Here is a 24,934-nt window from a genome sequence, read left to right as displayed (position 1 = left end):
ATTACTTTCTACACCAGGATCTTTTTTCTACGTAGCTGACGGCTGGTAACTGTGCAGGGGCGGATCTAGCAAAGTTTAGCCAGGGGGGCCGATAGGGCATTAACTGGGAAAAGGGGGCACAAAGACATACTTTTCTTTCTTATTCTCATTTAAAATGTCGAGCTTTTAATAAATAATTATCTGACACACAAAGTTTTAATTTGATGTAAAATGAATAGAAGTCAATTACTGTATATAGTGACTATTAAGTCTAATATATATACCCTAGTAAGCTATAGTACTTTTTCCTTTGGGAAGGTACCATCTGTGCAGTCTGCAATTTTGTTGAAGAAAGATGTTGAATCTATTTAATATTTCTTGAAAAATAATTGATTTCTGTTCATTTTTTTTCACACTGCATCAAATTAAGGTTGATTACGTCGATTAAGCATCATGAGGTGGCGCGTGAGGGGTGGTTCCCTATTTTTTATTTATTTATTTTTGTTGTTGCTGGGAGTTGGAACCCTATTAGTTAGGTTGCTTAATATTTACGCTAAGTACTCTTTAAAATACCAGAATAGGGAGGATGGTGTAGGTCTAAGTTTATTAGATTGATCAGTATTGCTGAACTATGAAATATTTTTTTTGTATACAGGTATAACAGAATAGCTTTAGTGTAGTTGTTGTTTTAAACTTGAGTATGAACTTATACAAAATGCAGCAAGATATTTAAAAAACAGTTTTGTTGATTAAAAAACACTATATCGGATTCATATCGGTATCGGCAGATATCCAAATTTATGATATCGGTATCGGTATCGGACATAAAAAAGTGGTATCGTGCCATCTCTAGTATCTACCCATCCCCGCACATGTATGTACGGACAGAGTAAAGCAGTGGAGACCTGGCTTGTGTGGGCTTATGTTGCTAATGTCAAATAAAGGTCTGTTGTTTGATTTAACTGACTGGCTTTGAGTTATCTGGCTAACCTCCACACAGTATGCCCGCTGGACCTGCTAGCTGCTCCTTCCTCGCCAGACTGCTGTTACACCATGTCTTGATGGACCTTGCATTGTGCACTATAGTGCAAAACCGGTGTGTTGAAACATTCTCATCCCCAAACTGTTGCCACAAAGTTAGGAGTGCGAAATTGTCTTTTTTTATCTGGAACTCCTGACAAACAACCAAACTTTAGACTTGGCACAATGTAGTCAGAAAAGTACAGCTGCTTGGCAGACAGCAGTTTGCATGTCTAGGTGCTTATTGGAACACCTGAAGGTAACAAAGGTAAGATGTTTATAAAACTCACGTTCATAGTATTCATAGACAGATACGGCTGCGGGTTGTAAGACGCCCACCGGCATTTCCTGTTTGATCCTAAAAGCAATTTCCTCTGGTCGTGTGTGAGAAACCTGGGAATTGAAATACAGACACACACAAAAGTGAAAAACATAAATAAACACCAGGGTAAAGGGGAAAAGGGGGGATAAGGAGAAAGATTGGTGTGATTTCCAACCTTGTCCAAGTAAATGATGAGTGAGCCTCTTTCTGACAGGACTTTGTTCATCTCATATTTTGATATGGTGCGGCCACGTCCTCTAGACAACTAGAGACACACAAAAAGGCCAATTTTTAAACATTAAGAGGTCTTATTTTTTTCTTTAACTGTAACCACATAACGTAATGTGGGTGTCTCTTCTTACCAAATCCAGGTCTTTTGTTTCAACAGCAAAACCAGTTAGTAAGCCAATATCCAAGATTGACATGCCTGCATCACGATCCCTGTTGTTATACCTGTAGAGAGAATGATAAGAATGATTCAAATGACAGCAGAGTTAAATGGACGGGAACAAAAAAATCCAATTAAGCCAAAACTATTTCTAAAGTGTAGTTTATATTGTACTTACATGACCTCTATCCTAAGTTTGTATATCTTTTCATCTGCATTTAATTTTTCTGAAAGAATAAGGAAAAAGAAAAAATGAGCACAAACAAATAAAATGCCATAAACTGAAGCAAACAGATTTAATGAGATAAGTAAAATAAAAAGAGGAGATAAAGGACATCAAAGTACCTTCTACGAGATCCACTTTGAGGGTAAAATTCTGGCAGTCACTCTCCCGTTCTTTGGGCTTAGCGTAATACAGTGATACCAACTGTTGCATCAGAAAAAGTGTGTTTTTATATTGTGTGATAAATAAGTCTTTGTAATACTGTTCTTTTAAGGTTTAAAAAGCCTTGTCTAGGATTCTGAAATGATCAACTAACAGATAACTTACTGTCACTGTTGCTTCTCCTGTTCCCCTAGCAGTCACTGTGATGTCCTGGTTTATATCGTTAATCTGTTGGGATTAATATGTACAAACACACAAAGATGTGTTTGTAGATATTATGAGAAAAAAACAGAGATAAGCTCACTTTGCTCCCACCGACTGAATTTAAATTGCATTGAATGTCTGTTAGACAGGGAAAAGGAAATAGACCAAAAAGCTTGCAGAGTGGTGAGATGGATTGCCAAAAAGACAGAAACACTAGCAGTGACTGTGTTTGTGTTGCTTCTTCTCACCTTAGACGTTCTTGTGGCATAGTGGTTGTTCTGATTGAAATTGTACTTTTCAGGTGCCGACCTTCCTGGCAACTTGATGTCCACATTCAGATCATACTGTGGTTCGTTAGCGTTGATCCAGTACTCTGCTACAGCTTGATAGACCATTATAGTAGCCTGGAGAGAAGAAAAGTGGGGGAGATAAAGAAAGGCAAAGGTTATAAGGTGGGATAATATATATAAAATATCTGCCTATGATATCTTGATTGACAGGAAGTTTTGTGTTACCTGAGTTGATCCATAGCCTCCTCCCACCTTCTGTTGTGTGTTGAACCATCTCACAACAGGTCTGGCATCTTCCAAGTTCTTTATTAAAACAGCAAAGGACAAGAGTAGAGTTCAAAAAAATATGGAAAACGTTTTTCAAAGGTACTTCGGAGTTTTAGGCTTTCTGTAATTAAAATCCAGTCCAGAAACTTGCCTAATGGAAGAAAACAGCAATGTTTTTCATAGTTCATAACAAAGCAATGTCTTATTTGTTTTCATTTGTGTTTGCACACAATAATAACACAACATAAAACTAAATGGAGAAATTTACATTAAATAAATGGTAATTCGAGTACTCTGGAATGGTCCGATGGTATTTTAATACTGTAGAATGAATTTTCAATGACCACATGTCGTTGGGGTGGTGGGGTTAGGTTAATTGGAAATGCTAAATTGAACATAGGTGTGAATGTGTGATTGAATGTGAGTGCGACTGGTTGTCCCCTGTCTATGTGTTAGCCCTGCAACGGACCTGCCCAGGGTGAACCCTGCCTCTCACCCTAAGCTGGGTTAGGCTCCAGCGACCCTGAAAAGGATAAGCGGAAGCAAATGGATGGATGATATAATTTAGACATGCTCACCTGAGTCTTGACAAGAGCAAGAAGAGCATAAGCTGTGGTTTCCAAAGTGTAAATGCCCCCTCTAGGTACAGGCCAGTGAGATAGCTCTGACAGACACAATCACACAAGTACATTTTTATTACTATAATATATCTTGAACACATCTACCTCAGTAGTAAATTTGTGAATATAGTAAAAATGTGAAGATACATATCATCTCTGCGCTTGGTTGCGCCTTAGTGAGTTTCTAAGAGAGAGAGTTTCCCCTGTAAAGAGAGTTCCTGTGGATCTGTAAATATTGCAACCCTGGACACACTAACTGACAATTCCTTTTGTTGTCATCTTTGTTTGTAACTTTACTGTAAATAAACTCACTGTCGCTATCACTGGACCTGTTCTGATGTGACCCAAGAGGAACTCACATCTTGAGTCCATTTGCACCAACAATTAACGCCAAAAAATTATTGTATTTTAGCCTATGGTTATGTGACCTGTATTAGAGAAGGACAGGGCAGCAATTTAAAAGCACTGAAAATACCAGACTATTCATTTAACTAAGACTTAGAAAAAAATCCTCATGAACATAGTACAGTTTTTCCACTTTTTTTTTTTTTTTTTGCAATGAACTGAAACAGTAAGGATCATAGTTTACATTTACTGATCTTGTAAACATTTATATAGTCTCAACTCTGTGTGTGTGTGTGTGTGTGTGTGTGTGTGTGTCTGTCTGTCTGTACAAACCTGGCGAAACAAACTTGTATAGGGTCTCTTTGTTGAATTTGTTTTCATTAGCCAGTGCATATGATGTCATAGCCACAGCATAAGGGTTGGTGACACTGGGCAGGCGCCTCTCCAGGTAGGCCACTGCTTTGTCTATACTGCCTGGGAGACTCTGGGCAGATGAAAAAAGGGAAAAAAAAGGCAGATAATGAGTGACAGGAAAACAAAACATAAAGAAATATAACATTACTATACTATCTTGGAATGTGGAGCATTTGTTCTTCGTCCTTTTGTGAGCCTCTCGAGTCTCATTAATTGAGAAAGTTAAAATTAAGAGTTGGACCACTCAGTATAACATGAGCAATGCAACAGAATTAAGGCTTTTGTATATCCAAGTCATGAAGAGGTGTAGTCTGAATATTTTATGTTTTTATCAATCTATAATTTACAAGATCTTCATACAGACATGACCAGAGAACATATTTGTGAGATTAATTTAATTCTGTCTGTTTTTGCTGGTCTGTGGTTTAAATCTTCAATGCAAGTGCAATAGAAAGTATCACGGTTTGATCATTTTAGATACTTTGTAACAACAATGTTTGCAGGTGAAATACTCACATTGACAGTGTCGGAACATATTGAGCGTGACTCTTGCATTGCAATGAGGCAGAAAGCTGTCATGGAGGCGTCTGAATCTAAGCCGGCCACATCACCCTACAGATGAAGCACAAACATATTATTATTATTTCTAACAGAACAGTTTTTAATATTTATAAAAGCTGATTGGCAGTTGTATAACTGGTTTCTCATTTAGTTATAAGCCATTTTGTATTTTAAGTATAGATGAAGAACTGGTATTAATGAAATCAGTGCACTCACATTCATTGTTGACTGCAATACAGGTGCAAATTCTTTGAAAACACCATCAGGTTGTTGTCCTTTGAGAATAAGGTACTTGACAGCATCACAGATTACATTATCTTGTATTGCAACCAGATGATGGGCCATTGCAAACACCTTGGCAACATAGGCAGTCAGCCTTATAGACAGGAAGAGGGGATACAATACCTTAATATAATTTATTTGCCCTTACTATAAATTGGCTTTGCAAAATCAGAAATTAAAGCAGCATGTGCAAAATATTATGTATGAATTCATGGATGTTTGTGGGTGCCTCACCAGGTGCTAGCTGGGCGAGAAGGAAATGCAGCAAACGATCCATCCTTTTTACGGAAGGCCAACTCGTTTGTGTAACCTTGATGAAACAATTAAAGAAATAAAACAATCTTTTTACTTCACTGCTATTCAACTTGCATCTGACTCTTATCAATTAGAAACAATTTTGAGGAGCTTTGTGTGTTTATTGTGTTACCAAAGAATTTATGTACATCTGTGAGAGCCTACCAGTTTTTATATGTTGGAGAGCTTCATTACGTTTTGCAAAGCCCACAGTTTCCCATTGGTTGGTTTTGTCCAAATACAAGGTTGCAATAAGAGGCAGGGTCATTGACATCATGTTCTGCTCTCCACAGCCCGAGGGTTGTCTGATTAGAGTACCCATTGAGTTTCCGCTAATGGCATTCTCCACCAGCTGAGATACTTGTTCTCTCCCTGCATGCATACACATACAAAAAAGGTTCACAACACCCATTAAGGTAGTCAGTCCCGAATGTCAACAATAACAATATATAATAGAAGCTTCAGGGTGATATAGCCACTGAATCACATAAACTGCATAAATATTAAATATTTCTCACCTGTCACAGAGATCTGTGTGCTAGTAGGTGTGTTTGGAACCAAATCTTTGCTTTTAATTCCACTGTTAAGAACTTCGTTCTGTACACCATCTAAACAGAGAAAAAAAGGTTTTATTAAGGTGAAAATCAGGGTTTGACTGAATAATTAGAATCTAGCTTTTTAATAGATAAACTCACTTTCTCCTTTCTTAACAGGATCTAAAGTCACGATCTTTGGATGTTTAACCAGTACGCCCTCAGGCTGGAAAACAGACAAACATTGGAAGTCATTATTATTTTAGCAAAGAAAAGTGCAGTAGCTACAAAACAGGAAATAAATCCATAATTAAATTAAGTCCTCAACAGTTTGTCTTTCTCAGCCTAACTGCAGCCTTTATGACTAAACTCAGTTTAACTTTGCAGGCTTGATGTGTGAAGTGAACCTCTCTCGATGTGTGAGAGAAGTAGCCACAGCAGCAAAAATGCGAATGATGTTAGTAGTTAACTTACTATTGCAGCTATAAAATATGTACTTTGTAGTTGCAATAGATACTGAAAGTGTGCTGCTGAGAATAATTAAGTGACTGTAGTGGTTTACAATGTTATCATATGCACAGAGTGTTTTTCCTTTAAATTCATAAAATATAACATTATCAATATTAATATGAAGCCAAAACCCTTTACAAAATCACAATATATAAACCACAAATACTGACTTAGCTTGAACTGTCAGCTCTATTTAAATTTCAACTAAACTGTTATCCATTTTTATGCATAATTACTAAACAACATTTACATGTGACTGTAAATGTAACATTTCTCTCAAATGAATACAGTGAACGCATTTCAGTAATATATGTCAATATTGATGATGACCATGATTTTTAGAAGTAAAATATGGATAAAACTGACCTACATTATCATAAGTAGTTTTTCTTTTGGCTAGGTTTTGTCAGTTTGCTGTTCAGTACTGATTGGAGTACTGTACTGGTTCTTCATCTTCCTATAGTCACACTTTAACTAAAATCCTTTTTTTACAAAATAGACACAAAAAAGCAATGAACTAAAAATGCATTTGATGAGTATGATTATTGTTAATATTTTGATCATTTCTAAGATTATTAAGGGACATTCTTTTGGCAGTGATAATCATGTAGTATTAGAACAAAAGTTCAGCACATATTGTTAGTCTACAAAATTATCAGTCTGATGTTTGGTCTGGGATTGAGCCAGACTCCAGTTATTGTTTCTGTCTGTTCCTTTTTGTGCCTAAACCTCAACAAACAATAACTTTCAAATTATTTTATTACTACCAATTTTAAATGGCCTGTTCACATTCAGATAAGAAAAAACATTTTTGTTTTATTTAATAGGGAATTGATAACGAACATATTTTTGGGCATCCAAATAGCAAACATTGGTTTTCTTACCACCACCCGCAACATCTTCATGACTCCATCATTGAGATATGAGTCCTTAACAGCTGCTTTAACCTCAATGCGCCGTTCTCCCTCCTTCATGGGAATAATGACAAAAGGTACAGATCGTGTGGTCTCGGGCCCAACAGTGACCTCCTGGCGATACCTACCACGTTTGGAAGCTGAACTACACACATGCTCCTCCTCAGTCAAATCAATGCGTACCTTTATAAAAGAAAAACAGCAATGACAAAGTTGGAGAAGAGATTGAAACATGGTATTTCGAACTGGAAGAATACAAAGATCATGAATAAATACAGAGATTTTATAGTCACTATATACAGTAATTGACTTCTATTCATTTTACATCAAATTAAAACTTTGTGTGTCAGATAATTATTTATTAAAAGCTAGACATTTTAAATGAGAATAAGAAAGAAAAGTATGTCTTTGTGCCCCCTTTTCCCTGTTAATGCCCTATCGGCCCCCCTGGCTAAACTTTGCTAGATCCGCCCCTGCACAGTTACCAGCGTCAGCTACGTAGAAAAAGATCCTCGAGTAGAAAGTAATATTAAATACATTCTAACAACAGCTGATCAAGCTTAAACGTGCTGCTGTTGTTCAGCCGCTGGTTTCCTCTTTCTGGTGCAAAGTGGGCCAAAAACAAAGACGGACTCGCAACAGAAAAGCCGATCAGCTGATCATTAAGCAGTTTCACGATTGAAGTAGCAGCCGGAGAGCGAGAGGCAGTCGCTCGTTAAGCTTAACGCAGGAATGCTTTACAAACATTCAGAGATGGACTTACACACTTGCTTTACTTCTCTCGGGGATAACTTTGTCGGAGATGAAATGCCAGGTTGCTAGCGAAGCTCCAAATGCTATCCAGACCACCGACAGGTCCCGCATGCCACAGCCGCTCTATCACGTGATGCATACTGCTCCGACATGCTAACGTTCTGAGGTGAGTTGCGGCGTGTTGCAAGTTTTGTGAGGTGCTTTCGTGATATTTAATGGATCGGATTACATTTTTTATTTTTCTCCGATATCCGATCCAGTCATTTAGGTCAGTATCGGACCGATACCGATACGTAATATCGGATCGGTCCATCTCTAATGATAAATGAATTATGATAAGCCAACCTTAACTAAGGAAATGTAATCATCCTGGCAAATGAAAATGAAAATGATTTTAAGAACACAACACGAAAATGCACATGATAAACTCACAAGACGACACTTTTGAACACCACTGTGTTTCAGTCCAGTAATTACTGTGGTTCTGTACTTACAGTGATTCGATCAGGGCTGTAGTTGTGGAGGATTGCTTTAATTTCTATCTGCTCTCCACGGACAGCAGAATAAGGCAGCCTGAGATCAATGAAGAAATCCTTCTTGACAATGACTTCAAATGGATCACCCACACAGATTCCTTAAAGAAAATATGCAGAAAAGAATAAAAATAAAAAAGTAAAGGGAAGGCGAAAAAAAAAACATATTTTAGTCACTGAATCCTCACCGTGAGTTCTTGACAGACTGATGCCGGTGAACTGCCAGGTTGTGATTGAATCTTGCAAAGGAACATTTCTCACAAATGATGTGGTGTCACTGAAATATAGAAAAATGTTTACAGTCTGAGAGATGTTAAGATGTAACTTCATTTATATGTGTTTGTGATTTACAGTCACTCACCAGTTAGGTGTGTTTCTAGGGCAAGGAGGCAATTTGATATCAGACCAGAGCCAACTTTCTGGGAAATTGGTGCGAGTAACAATTTCATTGCTGTCCATGAAACTGTTGTCTTCTCCTTCACCTGGATTTTGTTTAAAAATGATATAATTTTGTGAATTTTATGACACATAGTATGAATGAGATAACCCCTTCCCATTTTGTTTCCATCTCTTACTGCGAGCCAGTTTGAGGTCTTCCTCCCTCTTCTCTGCTCGAAGAGTTTCCACTGCCTTGCAGCAGCGCAGGAAAGCATCACGGCAGCCTTGACCATCAACAATGTACTCGCTGCGGACCTCACAGGTGTATGAAAGGGGGGTTTCCTTCATGCCATCCAGACAACACTCAGATTCTACTGGGTCTGTATAATTTTTTACTGAAAAGTAAAGAAGAAAGTATAAGAACTGTGATTTACTGTAAAGTTAAAAACATATATTTTTAAATATGTCTTTTTGTAAACAGAAAATCTTGTAATGAAGTCAAAACCGTAAAATAAAAAAAATTCTTTTTGTCTGTTGACTAATACATAGACTGTCAAAAGTAAAAACTGGGATATGTGTGAAATTATGAATTAATATGTGGTTATTCATGTGTATATACATATATTTATATTTATATACTTACATAAGCTGCTTCTGACATCCATTACAGCAGCGTTGCGTTTCTTTCTGTTCGCAGGCTGGCATTTAATTTCTGTAAAATGCAACACAGACAAAATATACCATATCAAACAAGCCTGAAACTGAATTTGGTTTTTGTGTTACTAAAATAGGAAGAATATAACACAACCTTTTTTGTTGGACTGTTCAAAAACATGACAGAAATAATCATCATTCTTCAAGGGTTTAACAGTGAAGCCGAAAGAAAAGTATTAGACAATGGTAAAAGAGTGGGATGCTCTGTTGCTTTGTCACCTTGTCTATATGGGGTCTTTGCATCAGTGTTGGACTCAAACAATAGCCCAGCATCAAAGAAGACACCCATACTGTCCTTTCCTCCACCAGGTGTGCAGCCTGTGTCATACTGCTCTACTATGTCCCACACCTACAGGTTAAAGTACAAAAACATACAAGAATGTAAATTGAACAGTAAACTTACAATAAGAGGACTCGAATATGGCTCACAAATCAAAAAAAAAAAAGGGCTAAAAAATAAAAAAATGTCTTGTTGACATTGTAAATTATTACATTAAACTCAACTCACCGTCATATTTTTAGGTTTTTTTTTATTTTAGAGTCACAATAATCTGTCCTCCTCTCTACACACCCTCAGAGCAACAAATAAAACTGGGGACCTACGGGCCGTCTGGCGTATGTCCCAGCTAGGCATAGTTGTTCTGAGGCACAGGTTAACATGCTGTAACAACATAATAAGTTTCAGGTTTTTCGTATCCATCCATCCATTTTCTTCCGCCCAAGCCCAAGCAGAGAAGCCCAGACCTCCCTCTCCCCAGCCACCTCCTCCAGCTTATCCGGGGGAACACCAAGGTGTTCGGCAGGCCAGACGAGAGATATCATCGCTCCAGCATGTCCTGGGTCTGCCCCGGGGCCCCCTCCCGGTGGGACATGCCCGGAAAACCTCGCCCAGGAGGTGCCCAGGAGGCATCCTTGTCATCCTTCCGGTCACTACCCACAGCTCGTGACCATAGGTGAGGGTAGTGGCGTAGATCAACTGGTAAATGGGTAAGTAGTTTGTTCACCACAACAGACCGGTACAGAGGCCGCATCACTGCGATGGCAGCACCAATCCGTCTGTCAATGTCCGGCTCCCTTCTCCCATCACTCGTAAACAAGACCCCAAGATACTTAAACTCCTCCACTTGGGGCAGGGTCTCGTCCCTGACCCGGAGTGGGCACTCCACCGTTTTCCGGCCGAGGACCATGGCCTCAGATTAGGAGGTGCTGATTCTCATTCCCACCGCTTCACACTCGGCTGCGAGCCGTTCCAAGGCAAGCTGGAAGCCATCACCTGATGAAGCCCACCGGACAACATTATCTGAGAAAAGCAGATCCTGAGACCACCAAAGTGAAAGCCTTCCGCCACTTGGCTACACCTAGAAATTCTGTCCATAAAAATTATGAACAGAATCGGTGACAAAGGGCAGCCCCGGCGGAGCCCATCACGCACCAGGAACGAATCCAACTTATTGCCGGCTATGCGGACCAAGCTCTTGCAATGGTCGTATAAGGACTGAATGGTCCGTAGCAATGGGCCAGACACCCCATACTCCCGGAGCAACTCCCACAGGACCCCTCGAGGGACACGGTCGAATGCCTTCTCCAAGTCCACAAAACACATGTAGAGTGGTTGGGCAAACTCCCATGCGCCCTCGAGTATCCCATGCTAGAGGATAAAGAGCTGATCCAGTGTTCCACGACCAGGACGAAAACCGCATTGGTCCTCCTGTATCTGAGGTTCGACTAACAGATGGACTCTCCTTTCCAGCACGGACTCAATGTCCCCAGTCTCCCTCGGAATGCTGTTGAAGCTCTGCTGGAGGTGTGCGTTGAAGATCTCGTGGACCGGGGCCTCTGCTAGACGTTCCCAGGACACCCTCACTGTACGTTTGGGTGCGCTGGGTCTGTCCAGCGTCCTCCCTCGCCACCTGATCCAACTCACCAGCAGGTGGTGATCAGTTGACAGCTAAGCCCCTCTCTTTACCCGAGTGTCCAGAACATATGGTCACAGGTCTGGTGATACGATTACAAAATTGATCATCGACCTGTGACCTAGAGTGTCCTGGTGCCACGTGCACTTCAAACACTCTTATGTTTGAACATGGTGTTCATTATGGCCAAACTGTGGTTTCCACAGAAGTCCAATAACAAAACACCACTCGGGTTCAGATCTGGGAGGCTGTTCCTCCCAATCACGCCCTTCCAGGTCTCACTGTTGTTGCCCACGTGAGCATTAAAGTCTCCCAGTAGGACAACAGAGTCTCCAGGTGGAGCATCCTCCAGTGCCCCACTCAGGGACTCCAAGAAGGTTGGGTACTCTGAACTGCCGCTCGGCGCACAAGCACGGACGACCGTCAGGACCCGTTCCCTGACCCGAAGGCGAAGGGAACAAACCCTCTCGTCCACTGAAAGAAACCCCAACATACCAGCAGCAAGCCGAGTGGATACCAAGATACCCACCCCAGCCGGACGCCTCTCACCCGAGGCAACTCCAGACTGAGACAGAGTCCAGCCCCTCTCCAGGAGAATGGTTCCAGAGCCAGGCCATGTGTTGCGGTGACCCCGACTATACCTAGCTGGCACCTCTCAACCTCACGCACTAACTCAGCCTCCTTCCCCATCAGAGAGGTGACATTTTTGGAATGTATGCAATACGTAAATTAATATGAAATCCAATATGTGCAATTTGTTTACTGTAGCTAAACAATTTACAAAATATAAAAAGCAAAAAATAATTGAGAAATGACCTTTTTCTGTGTCAGGCGGTGCTTGTTGTTTAGGACGTAGACACCTTTGTCAACTGCAACCAGTCCCACTGTGGCCTCTGGATTTCCTGTGACTTTCAGACTAAACATCTTGCGAGGCTCATAGGCTGGAGCAGGTCGTGAGGATTCCAGTTTCAGCTAAGTGAGGGTGACATGCAAATTTGTATATGTTAAAAAAATAAGCACTACTGTAGAAATGAGTAACATTTGTGCATTTTGGCTGTAAAGATTCACTCTTTCACAGCTCTTGAGTCTCTTACAGTGCCCATGCAGGTGTCTTTTACATCCACCCAAACAGAGTCTGATACCACTTCATTTGAACTTGTATGATAGTATGCTATGATGCGGAACGATGGCAGCATTTCTTTGGTGATTGGTTGTATCAGGGAAATCAGTACTTGGCCTCTTGTCTTATAACGGCCGTATTTCACTAGCTGACCTCTGCTCTGGATCTGGGGAAATGAAAGATTTGCATATTAATACCTAACACCTTAAGCACACATGTATGTACTATGACCAGTTGTTGCAGAAAAAATAGCTATATATACAAAAACAAATAAATACGTCTCTCACCAGATATGTGATATCATGATTTTGATTTGGCTGCTGGTTGAGATTGAGGTTGATTTTTAGATTGTCTGATATTTTCAGCTCAGCTGAATCCACACCTGCAAATATGTTTCAATAAATGTTATAGTTTGAACACATCTTTTAGTGCCTGTTTCACACAGTATACTTCCACTTCTACCTACAGTAACAATCTTTATTCTTTTACTTGATGCAATGCTTCTTCAAGATTTTTCTCACCTATGTGGATAAAAGTCCTGGTCTTGCTCTGGTACGGTCTTGCTGTCATCTCTGCTCTTGCTTGTTTATCAGGTGTAAGAATGTTGTCATTGGTCACTGCCTGTAATTAAAGACACACACACATAAGCCATACTAAGCATAAGACAAACATTCATGTGCTTTCATTTGCAAGTATACAAGGATCAGTCAGGACCTGTAATTAAAGCCCAGCATACATAACCAATGAGCAACAAGTTAAATTAAGTGATAAGTAAGTGATAATCTTTATTGCTTGAGGGCAGCATTTGCGTGAGCAAGCGTTAAAGTGAGCCAGAACAATCCAAAATAGCATTCTGGCAGCCACTGTGCTGCCCTATTATTATTATTAAAAGTTATTTTTAATGCTGTCATTCTTGTTTTTATTCTAAGTAGTTGCAGTAGTAGTGGAAGTAGTGTTGTTTTTGTTGCTGGGGGTTCTTTTTATAGCTTTTTCAGAACTTTAAACTTACAGTTATTCTCAGCTCAGCTGCATTTCCTTCTGTATTGATGGTGAGCCGAGCCATGCCGTTAGCTGCAGTGAATCCCCTGACTGCCCCAGGATTAATCACTACTGGAACGTTTTCTGCTGGTGTTTCATCAGGATTTAAAACTTCAACCTAACATCAGACAAGAGAAACTGAATCATGACCAGTGATGGGCAGTAGCGCGCTACTTGTAACAAACAGCATTGTTACAGTAACGTGTTACTTGTAACGCATTACTGTAATCCGATTACTTTTTTCAAGTAACGCGTAAAGTAAGGGATTACTATTGCAAAAACGGTAATTAGATTACCGTTACTTTCCCGTAGGAACGCTGCTGCTTTACAGGTGAAAATAGAGCAACAGGACCGCTAGTCTTTCATTTTATTTATTTTCTGCTGTGTTTCACTTGCATCTATTTGAAAGACTGAGTGTAAACACAAAAAACTATTTTTTTTTAATGTGCTGGAATGTGCAGAAAATAGGTTTAAATGTTAAACAAATTTCTTCCAGTCAGAGAATGTTACATATACTTTAATTTTTGCTTGATGCATAAAGTTAAAAGATTAAAACTAATAAAACAAGTTTTAAAAAGAGACTTTTCCATTTGATTACATTTTGTATGATGGATTATGTAGAAAAAGTAGAATTGAGCTGAAAGATCTATTGCTTTATCACCTGTTCAGGTTGTAAATAGTTTTTTTAAAAAGTAACTAAGTAACTAAGTAATTAATTACTTTTGAAAATAAGTAATCAGTAATTAGTTACTGATTACTTTTTTCAAGTAACTTGACCAACACTGATCATGACACTTTGTAAAGCAATTATAATTTCTTCAAATGACACAACTGACATATCAAATTTATGACTTCACCGTGTAATATTATATCAGACTATGTAAATGTAAATTAGTGCTTTACCACAACATCGAAGGACATTCCTGGCTTGAAATATTTTGGAGTTCTTTTAAAGTGGATCGTATAGGGTGATGTAACAATCTGGATACCTCTCAGCTCGGCCTCCACCATTTCACTACCTGTGACAGGGTACAAGAAAATAATTATACATACTCACCAAAAATTGTCAGGATTCATAAAAAATAAAACAAAAAACAGTAATTTTTTTCTTACCACTTTCTGTCAGCACACTGACAGATACAAATATGGCGCCCCCTACAAGGCTGTTGATGTCCCTCTCAACTTTTGTTATGTGTTCCCTCCTCAGTGTCACCTCTCCTTCACCATTTTCAATCTAATTCAGCAACATGACAATGTTTATGTAAAAATATGTTCTACACTTATAGCACAATAATACAGTTTCTGAATAGTAGGAGGTATTTAAACTCTTATGTCAGCATTGCTTTATATGGAAAGGCTAAATCTTAAGTATAAATATGGGCTCACCGGCACTCTCTGAAGAGAGTCTGGAAAACTCTGCTTACTTTGGTCCTTTTTGATGACCCCAAATACCACATAGGCTGTTCCATCCACCTCCTGACCAAACAGATACCTTAAACCATGAAATAAAATTGTGCTTGTTAACAACCAGTTCGAACCCAGGTCAAAATGTAACAACAAACGATCACATATATACTACTTAAATCCACAAAACAATTACATACGTAGCTTTGATTCTGACGGTGAAATCTCTGCTGTTCACGTGGAAGAACTGTGTTAATGGTGTCAGTTTCACCTCAAAACTGGGAAGAACTGCAAGATTAAAATATTTTCTTTGTCAAGTTCAAATTGCTATTTGTATGGCACATTTAAAAACAGTAAAGAAATGTTGTGCAGGTACTGTACAGATAATGGGATGCTCACCATACTCTTTGACCTCAAATTCTGCAGAATAGATTTGCTGTGGGTTGCTCTGGAATTTTGCCACCACTTTCCACAGTCCAGGACTACACACACACACACACACACACACACACACACACACACACACACACACACACACACACACATAGATTGCGAGAGAGATATATATTAATCAATCAAATAGTCCAAGCATTTATAAAACTGAAGGCAGCACATTAATCATACTGCAGACTATATTCTACACATAGGATCTAATTAGACTACAATTGCCAAATTATGGAAGTGTATAAGTTATGCATGATTGATTATATAGTAAAAATAATCAATGTAGCACATACTACCCTTCATAATATACACTAATAATAATAATAATAATAATAATAATAAGGCCAGCTGAGTATTCTTAACAGCAAAGCACCCATGCAAAAGTTAAACTTACTGTTCTACAGAAATTAGATAGGGGGAGATCTTTATTGGACACTTCAGCTATACTACACTGTGCTTCAGATGGTCAATGACTACATGCCTGAACTGAGTCATGGTTCTAAATTCTTTCCATCAACAATAACTGTCAGTGAATTTATACTGCAGCATCAACAAGAACAGTTAAGCGAACAGATAAGAGTCACATAAACTTAAACAAAAAACAACGAGCATCTTAAACAGAAACACATATTCGAAAGGCATGATGGGAGATAACTAGCCACTCCCCACATGCCACAATAATGATAATAATAATCACAGTAATAATAATAATACTCACCTAACAATTTCACCAAGCTGGAAATCTCCAGAATGAATACCTGATTTTAGAGCGACTATATCAAGTGGTAAAACAATGCCTTCAGGTGTCTGGAAAAAAAATAAACCACTATTAACAGTGCAATGCTAGTGCACTAGTATTGCTAGTGGTGGTTTTGGACAGTGTATTAGTTTCCAAACTAATATGTAAATGACAATATAAAAAAATTCAAGACAAAGTTGATGTATTTTGGTTGTTTTGTTTCTTTGCAAATAAAATATTTGTTTTCCTTGCATAATGTCACTTTCAATTCTGAGCCCATGAAGAATAAAACACAATACCACAAACTCAATGGCAATGGAAGGATCAGATTGGGCTGCTTCATCCCTCTCTACAGGCTCCATCTGGGGTGTCAGTGCAAACATCCTGAAATGAACTGAAGGGAAGAGAAGATGTTATTTTTGCTGCTCGGACAGTGATGTATACATGTTGGGAGGAATAGTTAATCAAGAAATTCAGTTTAGTAATTTCATTTAAGGTCATTCATTTAAAATGTGTCTTAGTCAAACTGAGGGAAATATGTGATTTTTTTTTCCTTTCAAATCTTCACTGAAAATAATTATCAAACCTTTTTCAAAGGGACTGCATGGACTACACAAAGCAGCTTTCTAATTTGTGTAAGGTGATGCCATAGCCACATAATTACTGTAACAAGCAGTTTTTTGTCTCAAACTCAAAACTAAATTATTGGAGCAGCACCATGTTTCATTAAGTTTATTGAATGGCCCTGAAAAAATATTGAATCTGTATTAAATAAAATAAAGGTAGAACTATGGAAGCATGGAACACACGACACGGGAGCTCTAGTTTTCCATTCCAGCTTTATTCACCTCCATACATCAACTGAGCACATCGCACCCAAACACAACAAAAACCCCTCCTCTAAGCTTGGGTTTGAGTGGAGCCCTCTAGTGGGTCACCACAGAACTACCCTTGTGTGTGCTGTTTCTCAGTCATGAGGTAGCGGTAGACTCACCTTTGCTGTTTGGTGTATAAAGGGTCTTGTCTGTCTGAATGAAGATGTAACCAGACTGGAAGGAAACCATGACGACTTTCTCCAGGAGGCGGTCGGGGAACTGAGCCTGTAGGTACACGTACTGCTTCGCGTTGGGATCTTTACTGAAGTCTCCTGCAGGGATCTGAAACCAGTATGAAAAGTCTATAAAGACTTGGATGGCACATTCAATGATAATTGAATATTTAATGAAATAGAAATAACAACAATATTATCATACAGTAAACAAATAATTCAACTTACCGTTACTTTCCCAAGCTGCTGAAAGTTATTTGCATTGTTGAGGGTCACAGATGTTGTTGCCAGCCTTTTAGTTTTGGTTGGATGGTTCATCACATTGATTTCAACCCTAACGTCTCCTCCAGTGCAGTCTTGACACTCCACAAAGATGTTTTCTGCAGTTCCCACCCGCAACAAGTTTGGGGCAGACATCACTTGCCTGCAGAGTGGTGGTAACATAGAAAGATGTTAATGATTTTAGTCTCTGTGTAGATAAACACATGCTGTTACTGACTAAAGAATAAATTATTTATTTATTATGTTATATGTTCATTTTAGACACTATGAAAAACATGTTAATAATTGCTGAAATAATTATTTTTAATTATTTAAAACAATTAAGTTTTCAATTTTTATTCACGTATTTATTGTATAATAATAAATGACCGCGACCGTGGCTCAGGGGGTTGGGAATCGCATCTGTAACCGGAAGGTCGCCGGTTCGATCACTGGTCTCTCTGTCCTGGTCGTTGTGTCCTTGGGCAAGACACTTTATCCTACCGCCTGCTGGTGTTGGCCAGAGGGGCCGATGGCGCGATATGGCAGCCTCGCTTCTGTCAGTCTGCCCCAGGGCAGCTGTGGCTACAACTGTAGCTGCCTCCACCAGTGTGTGAGAGTGAATCAATAGTGGTATTGTAAAGCGCTTTGGGTGCCTTGAAAAGCGCTATATAAATCCATTATTATTATTATAAAGGTTTTATGACTGAAGACTATAACAAAAAAGTATTTACCAGCTGTTTTCCTATGGGACCCTTAAAATTATTTTAAAAATAGCTCACATTTTTAAATGCTTTATATGTAAATGTTGCATTGCAGCCTGATGTCTGACAATGTTGTTGCGTCTGTCTTTCTTATCCTCCCTAGCTGGTGTCTGATCTTCTTTTCTGTGCCTCTTTGCTGACTTTATGAACGCCCAATTAGGATAACTGCATGTTTTGAGTGCTTCCTTTACACTGGTCACTGTGAGCGACCATCTTTGAACAGAGGCGGTGGTTTACGACACCAACTGCCTGCCATCTATAATCCAATTTTGAATACCCTCCCAGACGCCTTAACGCCCACTCACATCCTGGGCCATCTGACCTCAGGAAATCGCATGATAGGGTGGGGCCAGGTTTCACAATGAGCTCACCCGAAACCCTGGCTGATTGTGACCCACACCCTGTTTTCACACCTTGGCTCATGTGATTAGGTAGAGGATCATCAGGGGTCTTTTTGTCCCTCTTTGGGGGGGAAACTCCAACTGGCTTTAAATGTGGGACTCTCCGCCATTTGACCTTAGAACTGAAGAAGCTTCTCGGATGAGAGGCGAAACATCTTCAAGCAACTTAAAGAAGTCCAGATGCTTTTCTTTCCAAGCTCCTTAGACTATGATGACCTGGATGACTGGTCTGTGATGACCTTCACAGACAATTTAATTTAATTTAATTTAATTTAATTTAATTTAATTTAATTTAATTTAATTTAATTTAATTTAATTTAATTTAATTTAATTTAATGCATGAATTAACCCTTTCACTCATAGTGGTCACTACAGTGGACAGCTATTCAAAGGCTGTTTTCTTGTATTTCTGTCAGTGTTGATGGTATACTTCCATATAAACCAGTACATTGGATACTGATGTGTCAGTCCATACCGTGTCACCCACTGGTTGTTTAAAGTTACTGTATGGCTGTATGGCGTGTTTCATTGTAATTATTGTTATTTAACTTTGTCTTGCATGAATTATGATAGCCTTGATCAGGATTTTTTCTTAAGCATGAATTATGACAACCTCAATCAGGATTTTTTTCTTAAGATGAATTATTCTAATTCATCTTTAGGCATGAAAAGATGAATAAAAATAATTAAGAAAAAGTCCTGATTGAGGTTGTCATAATTCATGCATGAAATGATTAATCATAATATTGGATTGCACCCAAAACACTTTACAATGCCACTATTTATTCACAAACTGGTAGAAGCAAGCTACAGTTGTAGCCACAGCTGCCCTGAGGGTGCCATATCACTCCATCGGCCCCTCTAGCCAACAGGAACACAAAGACCAGGACAGAGAAAGCAGGGGGATCAAACCGGAGCTTCCCAATCCCCTGAACCACGGTCGCCCCTTAATTCAACCTTACTGGGAATGTGTAAAAGTACAGCAGGTCTACTTACAATGAGGCTCCATCAGCCACAGAAGTGAGAGAAGCAAAGGCCAGAGAGGCCAGCAGCAGCAGAGTCCTCCTCATTATCCCGACCCTTTTCTGCTGCTAAAGTAAACCGTGGCCGTGCGGCATCCTTCTTTTATTCACTAACCTCCCTGCACTCCCACAAAATGTCTATTCATCCTCTTTCCAATCACACGTACACACAATTTCCCAGCAGCAGGTTGGGAAACAGTTTAGACCTGATTATCTCTTCTCTAAAGAAACAAGTAAACACTGGAAAATCAATAAAGGTTTACATGTTTAAATTATGTCTTACCATGCAGTTTAGTAATTAGTTCACAGGATCCAATAAATATTCTTTTCTTTTCTTTTTTCTAAAATCTCATATTATTGCTCATATTATTGTTTTGCCTCTTTTGAACCCAAATATTCACCAGTATGTAAAAATAATCACACAAGTGGTCTGATCAAAACGTGTTGAGTAACTTTACAGGACATATTTGGCTGGGCTTCATGGATTTATTTTTTTTTACAGTAACAATCTGACATATTTAATATAGTGGATATGATATCCTCTATTTTAGGATTTCACTGACAGGGAAAGAAAAGAAAGCAAAATATATCCCGCCTTTACCCTCAGAACAAATGTAATTCTCTGTGCCACATTAACCATTAAAAGAAGGGCAGAGCATCGTTAATGACCCTCCACAGTGCTTATCATTTAAAGGCGGTGGCATTTATATAATGGTCAGTTGATGCTGTGGGGTTCAAAGTATGCTAAAAACAAACAAAAAAGGAAAAAAATAACTTAATACCAATATATATCCAAAAGCAGCCTGGATTTAGCAGGGGTTTTTTGGTTTTCATTCTCTTAAATTCATGTGTAAATTCTGACCATAAGCACATTTTTCCATATTTTTTATTTTTTGCATTTCTATTCATCCATCCATTATTTTTCCCTTATCCAGTTATATGTGTCCTCCAGTCTGAAGTATGCCGTTTACACTAATAGTTCAAGTTCAAGTTCAAAGTTTATTCGCCACATGCAGTGGAATGAACCCGCATATTGTGATATGCAATTGAACATAATGAAATAGAGCACATTTTACATACAAACATGTTGGACTCCTTACAGTTTGCCTGAAGGGCAAAGAGGGGAGTGAAGTATACTCCTGCTGCTCTATTAAATCTGTTATGTATTGCACACAGACTCCTACCTAATTTTAATGTGTGTGTGTTTTTTTTTTTTAGCAAAGTGTGTTGGCTCACTGCATTTTTTTTTAAACAGAAACAAAAGAGTCTTGGCTAATGAAACTAAGGGCTGTGTGTGGTCACCACTTTTGTTTGATTTATGGTCTAACAGCAGCCGGATCAATCAGATATCAATATTTTCAATAATCAATAATTTTCATTTTACTTTTTCATAAGATTTAATTCAGGCTATTTATCTGGCATAATGTGTCTTTGTTTTGCACACCAGGACTTCTGGTAATCAGAGTTTCGTTTGTTCAGTAATAACGAAAGTAGGCCACAGGGTAGATTGTGCACAGACAAACAGCAGCTTTGTAAACTCACACAAGGACTTTTCTATTTAATTATTAAGCCTAACCCTCTATACATCAACTGAGTGATTATTTGTATTTGTCAAAGCAAATAAACCAAATATTACCTACTTTTGGTTGTAAGCTTAGTGACTTGTGCTAAAAAAAAAAACAAAGCAAAAAATATAGGATAGGAATATATAGGAGATAGGAAAATATAGAGGCAAGGCAAGGCAAGTTTATTTATATAGCACAATTCAACAACAAGGTGATTCAAAGTGCTTTACAGAGACATTAAAAAACAAAAACAATAAAAAGAATGATTTAAAATTGATTAAAAAAAACAGTAGATAAAATCAGTAGTTAAAATATAAGTTTTGAAATTTAAGCTTAAAAGTGTGGATTTGGAGCTTTATTCAAATGCAGCTGAGAACAGGTGAGTCTTCAACCTGGATTCAAATAAACTGAGTGTTTCAGCTGATCTGAGGCTTTCTGGGAGTTTGTTCCAGATATAAGGAGCATAAAAGCTGAATGCAGCTTCTCCGTGTCTGGTTAAAAAACTGGATCAGATGACCTGAGGGATCTGGAAGGTTCATACTGGGTCAGGAGGTCACTGATGTATTTTGGTCCTAAACCATTCAGAGCTTTATAGACCAGCATCAGAACTTTAAAGTCTATCCTCTGACGGACAGGCAGCCAGTGTAAAGACCTCAGAGCTGGACTGATGTGGTCCACTTTTTTGGTCTTAGTGAGGACTCGAGCAGCAGAGTTCTGAATGAGCTGTAGATGTCTGACTGATTTTTTAGGTAGACCTGTAAAGATGCTGTTACAGTAGCCAAGCCTACTAAAGATGAATGCATGGACTAGTTTTTCCAGGTTCTGTTGAGGTCCTGAGGGGAAAAAAGCAAAAAAAAGGGGGAGTGTGTTTCTGATTGGTGCAGAGAGGACATGTGACCAGGCTCATTTGAATACGACAGGTGAGTGGGGCAGAATACTTTCAGTATGCTTCGAACACGTCGACATCTGTCTCTCAGACTATGAGCATTCTCGGTTTCCGGGAGCGTGTTACTTTGAACAGGGTGCCACTACAACGTTGATCGTCTCACCTGGATACCCATTAACCGGCAGGTAAATACCAAATTTCATCCTTGGCCTATGAACGCAGCTGTAACCCCAACGGTCTGAGCTTCCTCGTGAGGCTGCACGCGCTCCTTCATTCCTTTGGCTGTAAGCGGTTTCACCTGTCACAGTTCAGAGCAACAGCGGGCTCACCTGAGCCGGAAGGACACCGGTTAAACAGGTGTTTCGGGATCTGTGACATACCGCCCTGGGCAGAGACATACGTCAGCCCGTGGCAATGTTAAACTTTGGTGGGTGTGTCAGTGTCTGTTGGTCTAAGTGGTTTATGGGGAGCAGACTTTTTACACTTTGCAGACTGAGGTTTAAGATTGGGAGTTGTTCGGCATCTCCTGTCTATACATATATGGACATTTATGGTGAGTTCGGGACATTTTCTTAACTACCTTTTCAGTGTGTAATGCTTAATCTTCCACGGAATTTTTTTTAGAATAGTTTTTTGTAGCCTAGTGTCCCAGTCTGGTATGATTAAGGATTTTCTATGAGGGCCATAGATCCAATTACAGCAAAGTCCATACACTGGATTTGCTCATTGATGCTTTAAAAGTGCGAGTGAGAACTAGGTTAGGCCCAATTTGACCTATTTTTATATTCCGAATAATAGGTTTATTATCACGTAACAAAACCAAAGAAGGCAAACATTCCTCACATTTGAGAACCTGGAAACAATGAAAGCGCAATAAAAAATTCAGTTCCTGTTGTTAATATTGGCCACTACTAACACAGTATTGTTAGTAGAATAGCACTCTAAATTAATAAGCTGGTTGCACAGTATTCTGGGAAGAAAAAGCAAATCTAAATTGCTTCCCTTTCTGCTAACTTTCAGTGGCTGAGGTCCTTGTTTGCATAGTGGTAATAATACACTCCCAAGGAATGTAGTGGAAGTCAGTACAATGGCATTCCTGTAACATGAAGTTTGCGGGGGGTTTTGGCTTGTAAACCACACATTTTGGTGTGTGTCTGTATGTCATAATTATACCTCAAGTTGATCAAGTAGTTTTGTATTAGACTAAATTGGTTAAACAGCAATGCTTTAGTGTATGTTTTTTTTTCTTGATTAGTTTATTAGTTTATTAGTATTTCAAAATCATGCGATTCTTGCCATGAAAATATAATCGCAAACATGAGCTCATCCAACACTTTGTGATAAGCTCTTTCTTTTGGTATTCCAAGTGGTTATGGAATGAAAGAGGAAGATTTCCTTGAAAGGTATGTGCCTGTCATGTCACACAGGTTTTCTGGCTGCGGTGTTTTAAATTGAAGTACATTTGAGACTAAGTATCTCTCTCTTTCCTCCCACAATCTAAAGACATGCAGTTAGGTTCACTGATGATTTTACATTGCCTGTAAGTGTGAATGTGAGTGTGGATGATTTTGTCTTCTTGTGTTAGCCCTGCGACAGATTAGTGACCTGTCCAGGGTGTACTCTGCCTCTCACCCTATGGTAGCTGGGATAGGCTCCAGCACTCCAGCTACCTTGAATTGGATTCAGGCATTCAGCAGGTTGGATGGATGTGCTGCAGCTTGGGATTTTTTTGTAAACAGTTTAAACCCTTCTTACAATTTGTTTTTCAGGCAAATAATGACTTGTGATCACAAACTCGTAAATACAAAGTGTTAAACATGAGTCTCTTCTATTTTACATATATGTTTTAAATGTATCTGATCTGCCACAACAGTAAAAGTCCTGATGTGTAAAGTGGAACAATAATGTCTTTGCAGTGTGGGGCACAGCTGGGAAGGCCTTGGGTCCTGGCACTTATGTAAATGTTATGTTTACTTATAGCATCCACCAAAGCATTGGCACAGATCAAGCACTCTCCAATGTCCTGGTGCACAGGACACATGACCCAAAAGACACCGTATTAAGGAGGTGTCTTTAATGTTACGGCTGAATGATATATATATATAATTTTTTAATGCTCCACAGTTACATGGTGCAAATGTAAGAACAGATCCTGCAGACCTGAATGATCCTTTCTACTCTACTGGGAGGTGAGCTCATTTTAAACACTCTCAACTTATTTTTCAACTGACCCAATATGCGGTTTTCCTCTCAGCTGATCATTAATCATACAGTCTAAATTAACATTTTCACCTTTGTTTGTTTCTGGTTAAAGAAACAAAAAACAAACAAAAAAAAACTGTTGTGCATCCCCACTAGGGTGCCTGAATTCAGTAACTGAGGTAACTGCCCTCCAGTGCGCAAATGTGAAACACTTGTTGGAACAACTGACCCTTAGAGGTTGTAACAACTTCTTTCATGTTGATGTTATAAATTACGTATTGATGACTTTAAAAGTTTGTGATTTCTCTCCTCAGCATGGCCACGGAGGTGTCGATCTCACCCATGGTGCCAGTGTTTGTCTCCACCGTGCTGTCCCTGCTCAGCTTGACTACGCTGTTGCTACTTTGCGTCATTAGGAAAA

General features: G+C 39.0%; 1 protein-coding gene and 1 long non-coding RNA gene across 4 annotated transcripts in view; one reads left to right on the top strand and one right to left on the bottom strand.

The window, feature by feature from the left end:
* The window catches only part of LOC309708977 (complement C3-like), a 28,041-nt gene extending 8,108 nt beyond the window's left edge, over positions 1 to 19,933 (bottom strand). Inside the window, exons 1-39 of one of the 3 annotated variants that reach the window (XM_082537384.1) lie at positions 19,835 to 19,933; positions 17,641 to 17,836; positions 17,359 to 17,521; positions 16,664 to 16,758; positions 16,344 to 16,432; positions 15,581 to 15,663; positions 15,382 to 15,469; positions 15,164 to 15,269; positions 14,891 to 15,011; positions 14,681 to 14,796; positions 13,749 to 13,895; positions 13,261 to 13,360; positions 13,027 to 13,121; positions 12,714 to 12,905; positions 12,436 to 12,591; positions 9,926 to 10,055; positions 9,636 to 9,704; positions 9,190 to 9,387; positions 8,976 to 9,096; positions 8,803 to 8,891; positions 8,576 to 8,715; positions 7,299 to 7,511; positions 6,067 to 6,130; positions 5,890 to 5,979; positions 5,537 to 5,743; positions 5,312 to 5,387; positions 5,012 to 5,171; positions 4,751 to 4,846; positions 4,154 to 4,304; positions 3,434 to 3,519; positions 2,814 to 2,891; positions 2,547 to 2,702; positions 2,260 to 2,322; positions 2,055 to 2,136; positions 1,888 to 1,936; positions 1,684 to 1,774; positions 1,497 to 1,586; positions 1,290 to 1,392; positions 879 to 1,153 (exon numbers count right to left, since the gene is read on the bottom strand). In XM_082537384.1, the coding sequence (XP_082393510.1) occupies positions 1,092 to 1,153; positions 1,290 to 1,392; positions 1,497 to 1,586; positions 1,684 to 1,774; positions 1,888 to 1,936; positions 2,055 to 2,136; positions 2,260 to 2,322; positions 2,547 to 2,702; positions 2,814 to 2,891; positions 3,434 to 3,519; positions 4,154 to 4,304; positions 4,751 to 4,846; positions 5,012 to 5,171; positions 5,312 to 5,387; positions 5,537 to 5,743; positions 5,890 to 5,979; positions 6,067 to 6,130; positions 7,299 to 7,511; positions 8,576 to 8,715; positions 8,803 to 8,891; positions 8,976 to 9,096; positions 9,190 to 9,387; positions 9,636 to 9,704; positions 9,926 to 10,055; positions 12,436 to 12,591; positions 12,714 to 12,905; positions 13,027 to 13,121; positions 13,261 to 13,360; positions 13,749 to 13,895; positions 14,681 to 14,796; positions 14,891 to 15,011; positions 15,164 to 15,269; positions 15,382 to 15,469; positions 15,581 to 15,663; positions 16,344 to 16,432; positions 16,664 to 16,758; positions 17,359 to 17,521; positions 17,641 to 17,836; positions 19,835 to 19,908 (4,485 nt within the window). In that variant the 5' untranslated portion in view covers positions 19,909 to 19,933 and the 3' untranslated portion in view covers positions 879 to 1,091. Of the gene's footprint in view, positions 1 to 878; positions 1,154 to 1,289; positions 1,393 to 1,496; positions 1,587 to 1,683; positions 1,775 to 1,887; positions 1,937 to 2,054; positions 2,137 to 2,259; positions 2,323 to 2,546; positions 2,703 to 2,813; positions 2,892 to 3,433; positions 3,520 to 4,153; positions 4,305 to 4,750; positions 4,847 to 5,011; positions 5,172 to 5,311; positions 5,388 to 5,536; positions 5,744 to 5,889; positions 5,980 to 6,066; positions 6,131 to 7,298; positions 7,512 to 8,575; positions 8,716 to 8,802; positions 8,892 to 8,975; positions 9,097 to 9,189; positions 9,388 to 9,635; positions 9,705 to 9,925; positions 10,056 to 12,435; positions 12,592 to 12,713; positions 12,906 to 13,026; positions 13,122 to 13,260; positions 13,361 to 13,748; positions 13,896 to 14,680; positions 14,797 to 14,890; positions 15,012 to 15,163; positions 15,270 to 15,381; positions 15,470 to 15,580; positions 15,664 to 16,343; positions 16,433 to 16,663; positions 16,759 to 17,358; positions 17,522 to 17,640; positions 17,837 to 19,834 lie in introns of those variants that run through there. The other 2 variants (XM_082537382.1, XM_082537383.1) reach the window with 2 other exon arrangements.
* Positions 19,934 to 22,290: 2,357 nt separating this feature from the next.
* Positions 22,291 to 24,769, top strand: LOC309708730. The gene is made up of 3 exons (XR_014277324.1): positions 22,291 to 22,496; positions 24,436 to 24,500; positions 24,670 to 24,769. It is a non-coding gene; the product is annotated as an uncharacterized lncRNA (long non-coding RNA).
* Positions 24,770 to 24,934: the final 165 nt, after the last annotated feature.

The sequence above is a fragment of the Aulonocara stuartgranti genome (assembly GCF_965226115.1).
Source record: "Aulonocara stuartgranti genome assembly, chromosome: 6".
In the NCBI taxonomy this organism is placed as follows: domain Eukaryota; kingdom Metazoa; phylum Chordata; class Actinopteri; order Cichliformes; family Cichlidae; genus Aulonocara; species Aulonocara stuartgranti.
This window is presented reverse-complemented; position numbering and strand designations above follow the sequence as displayed.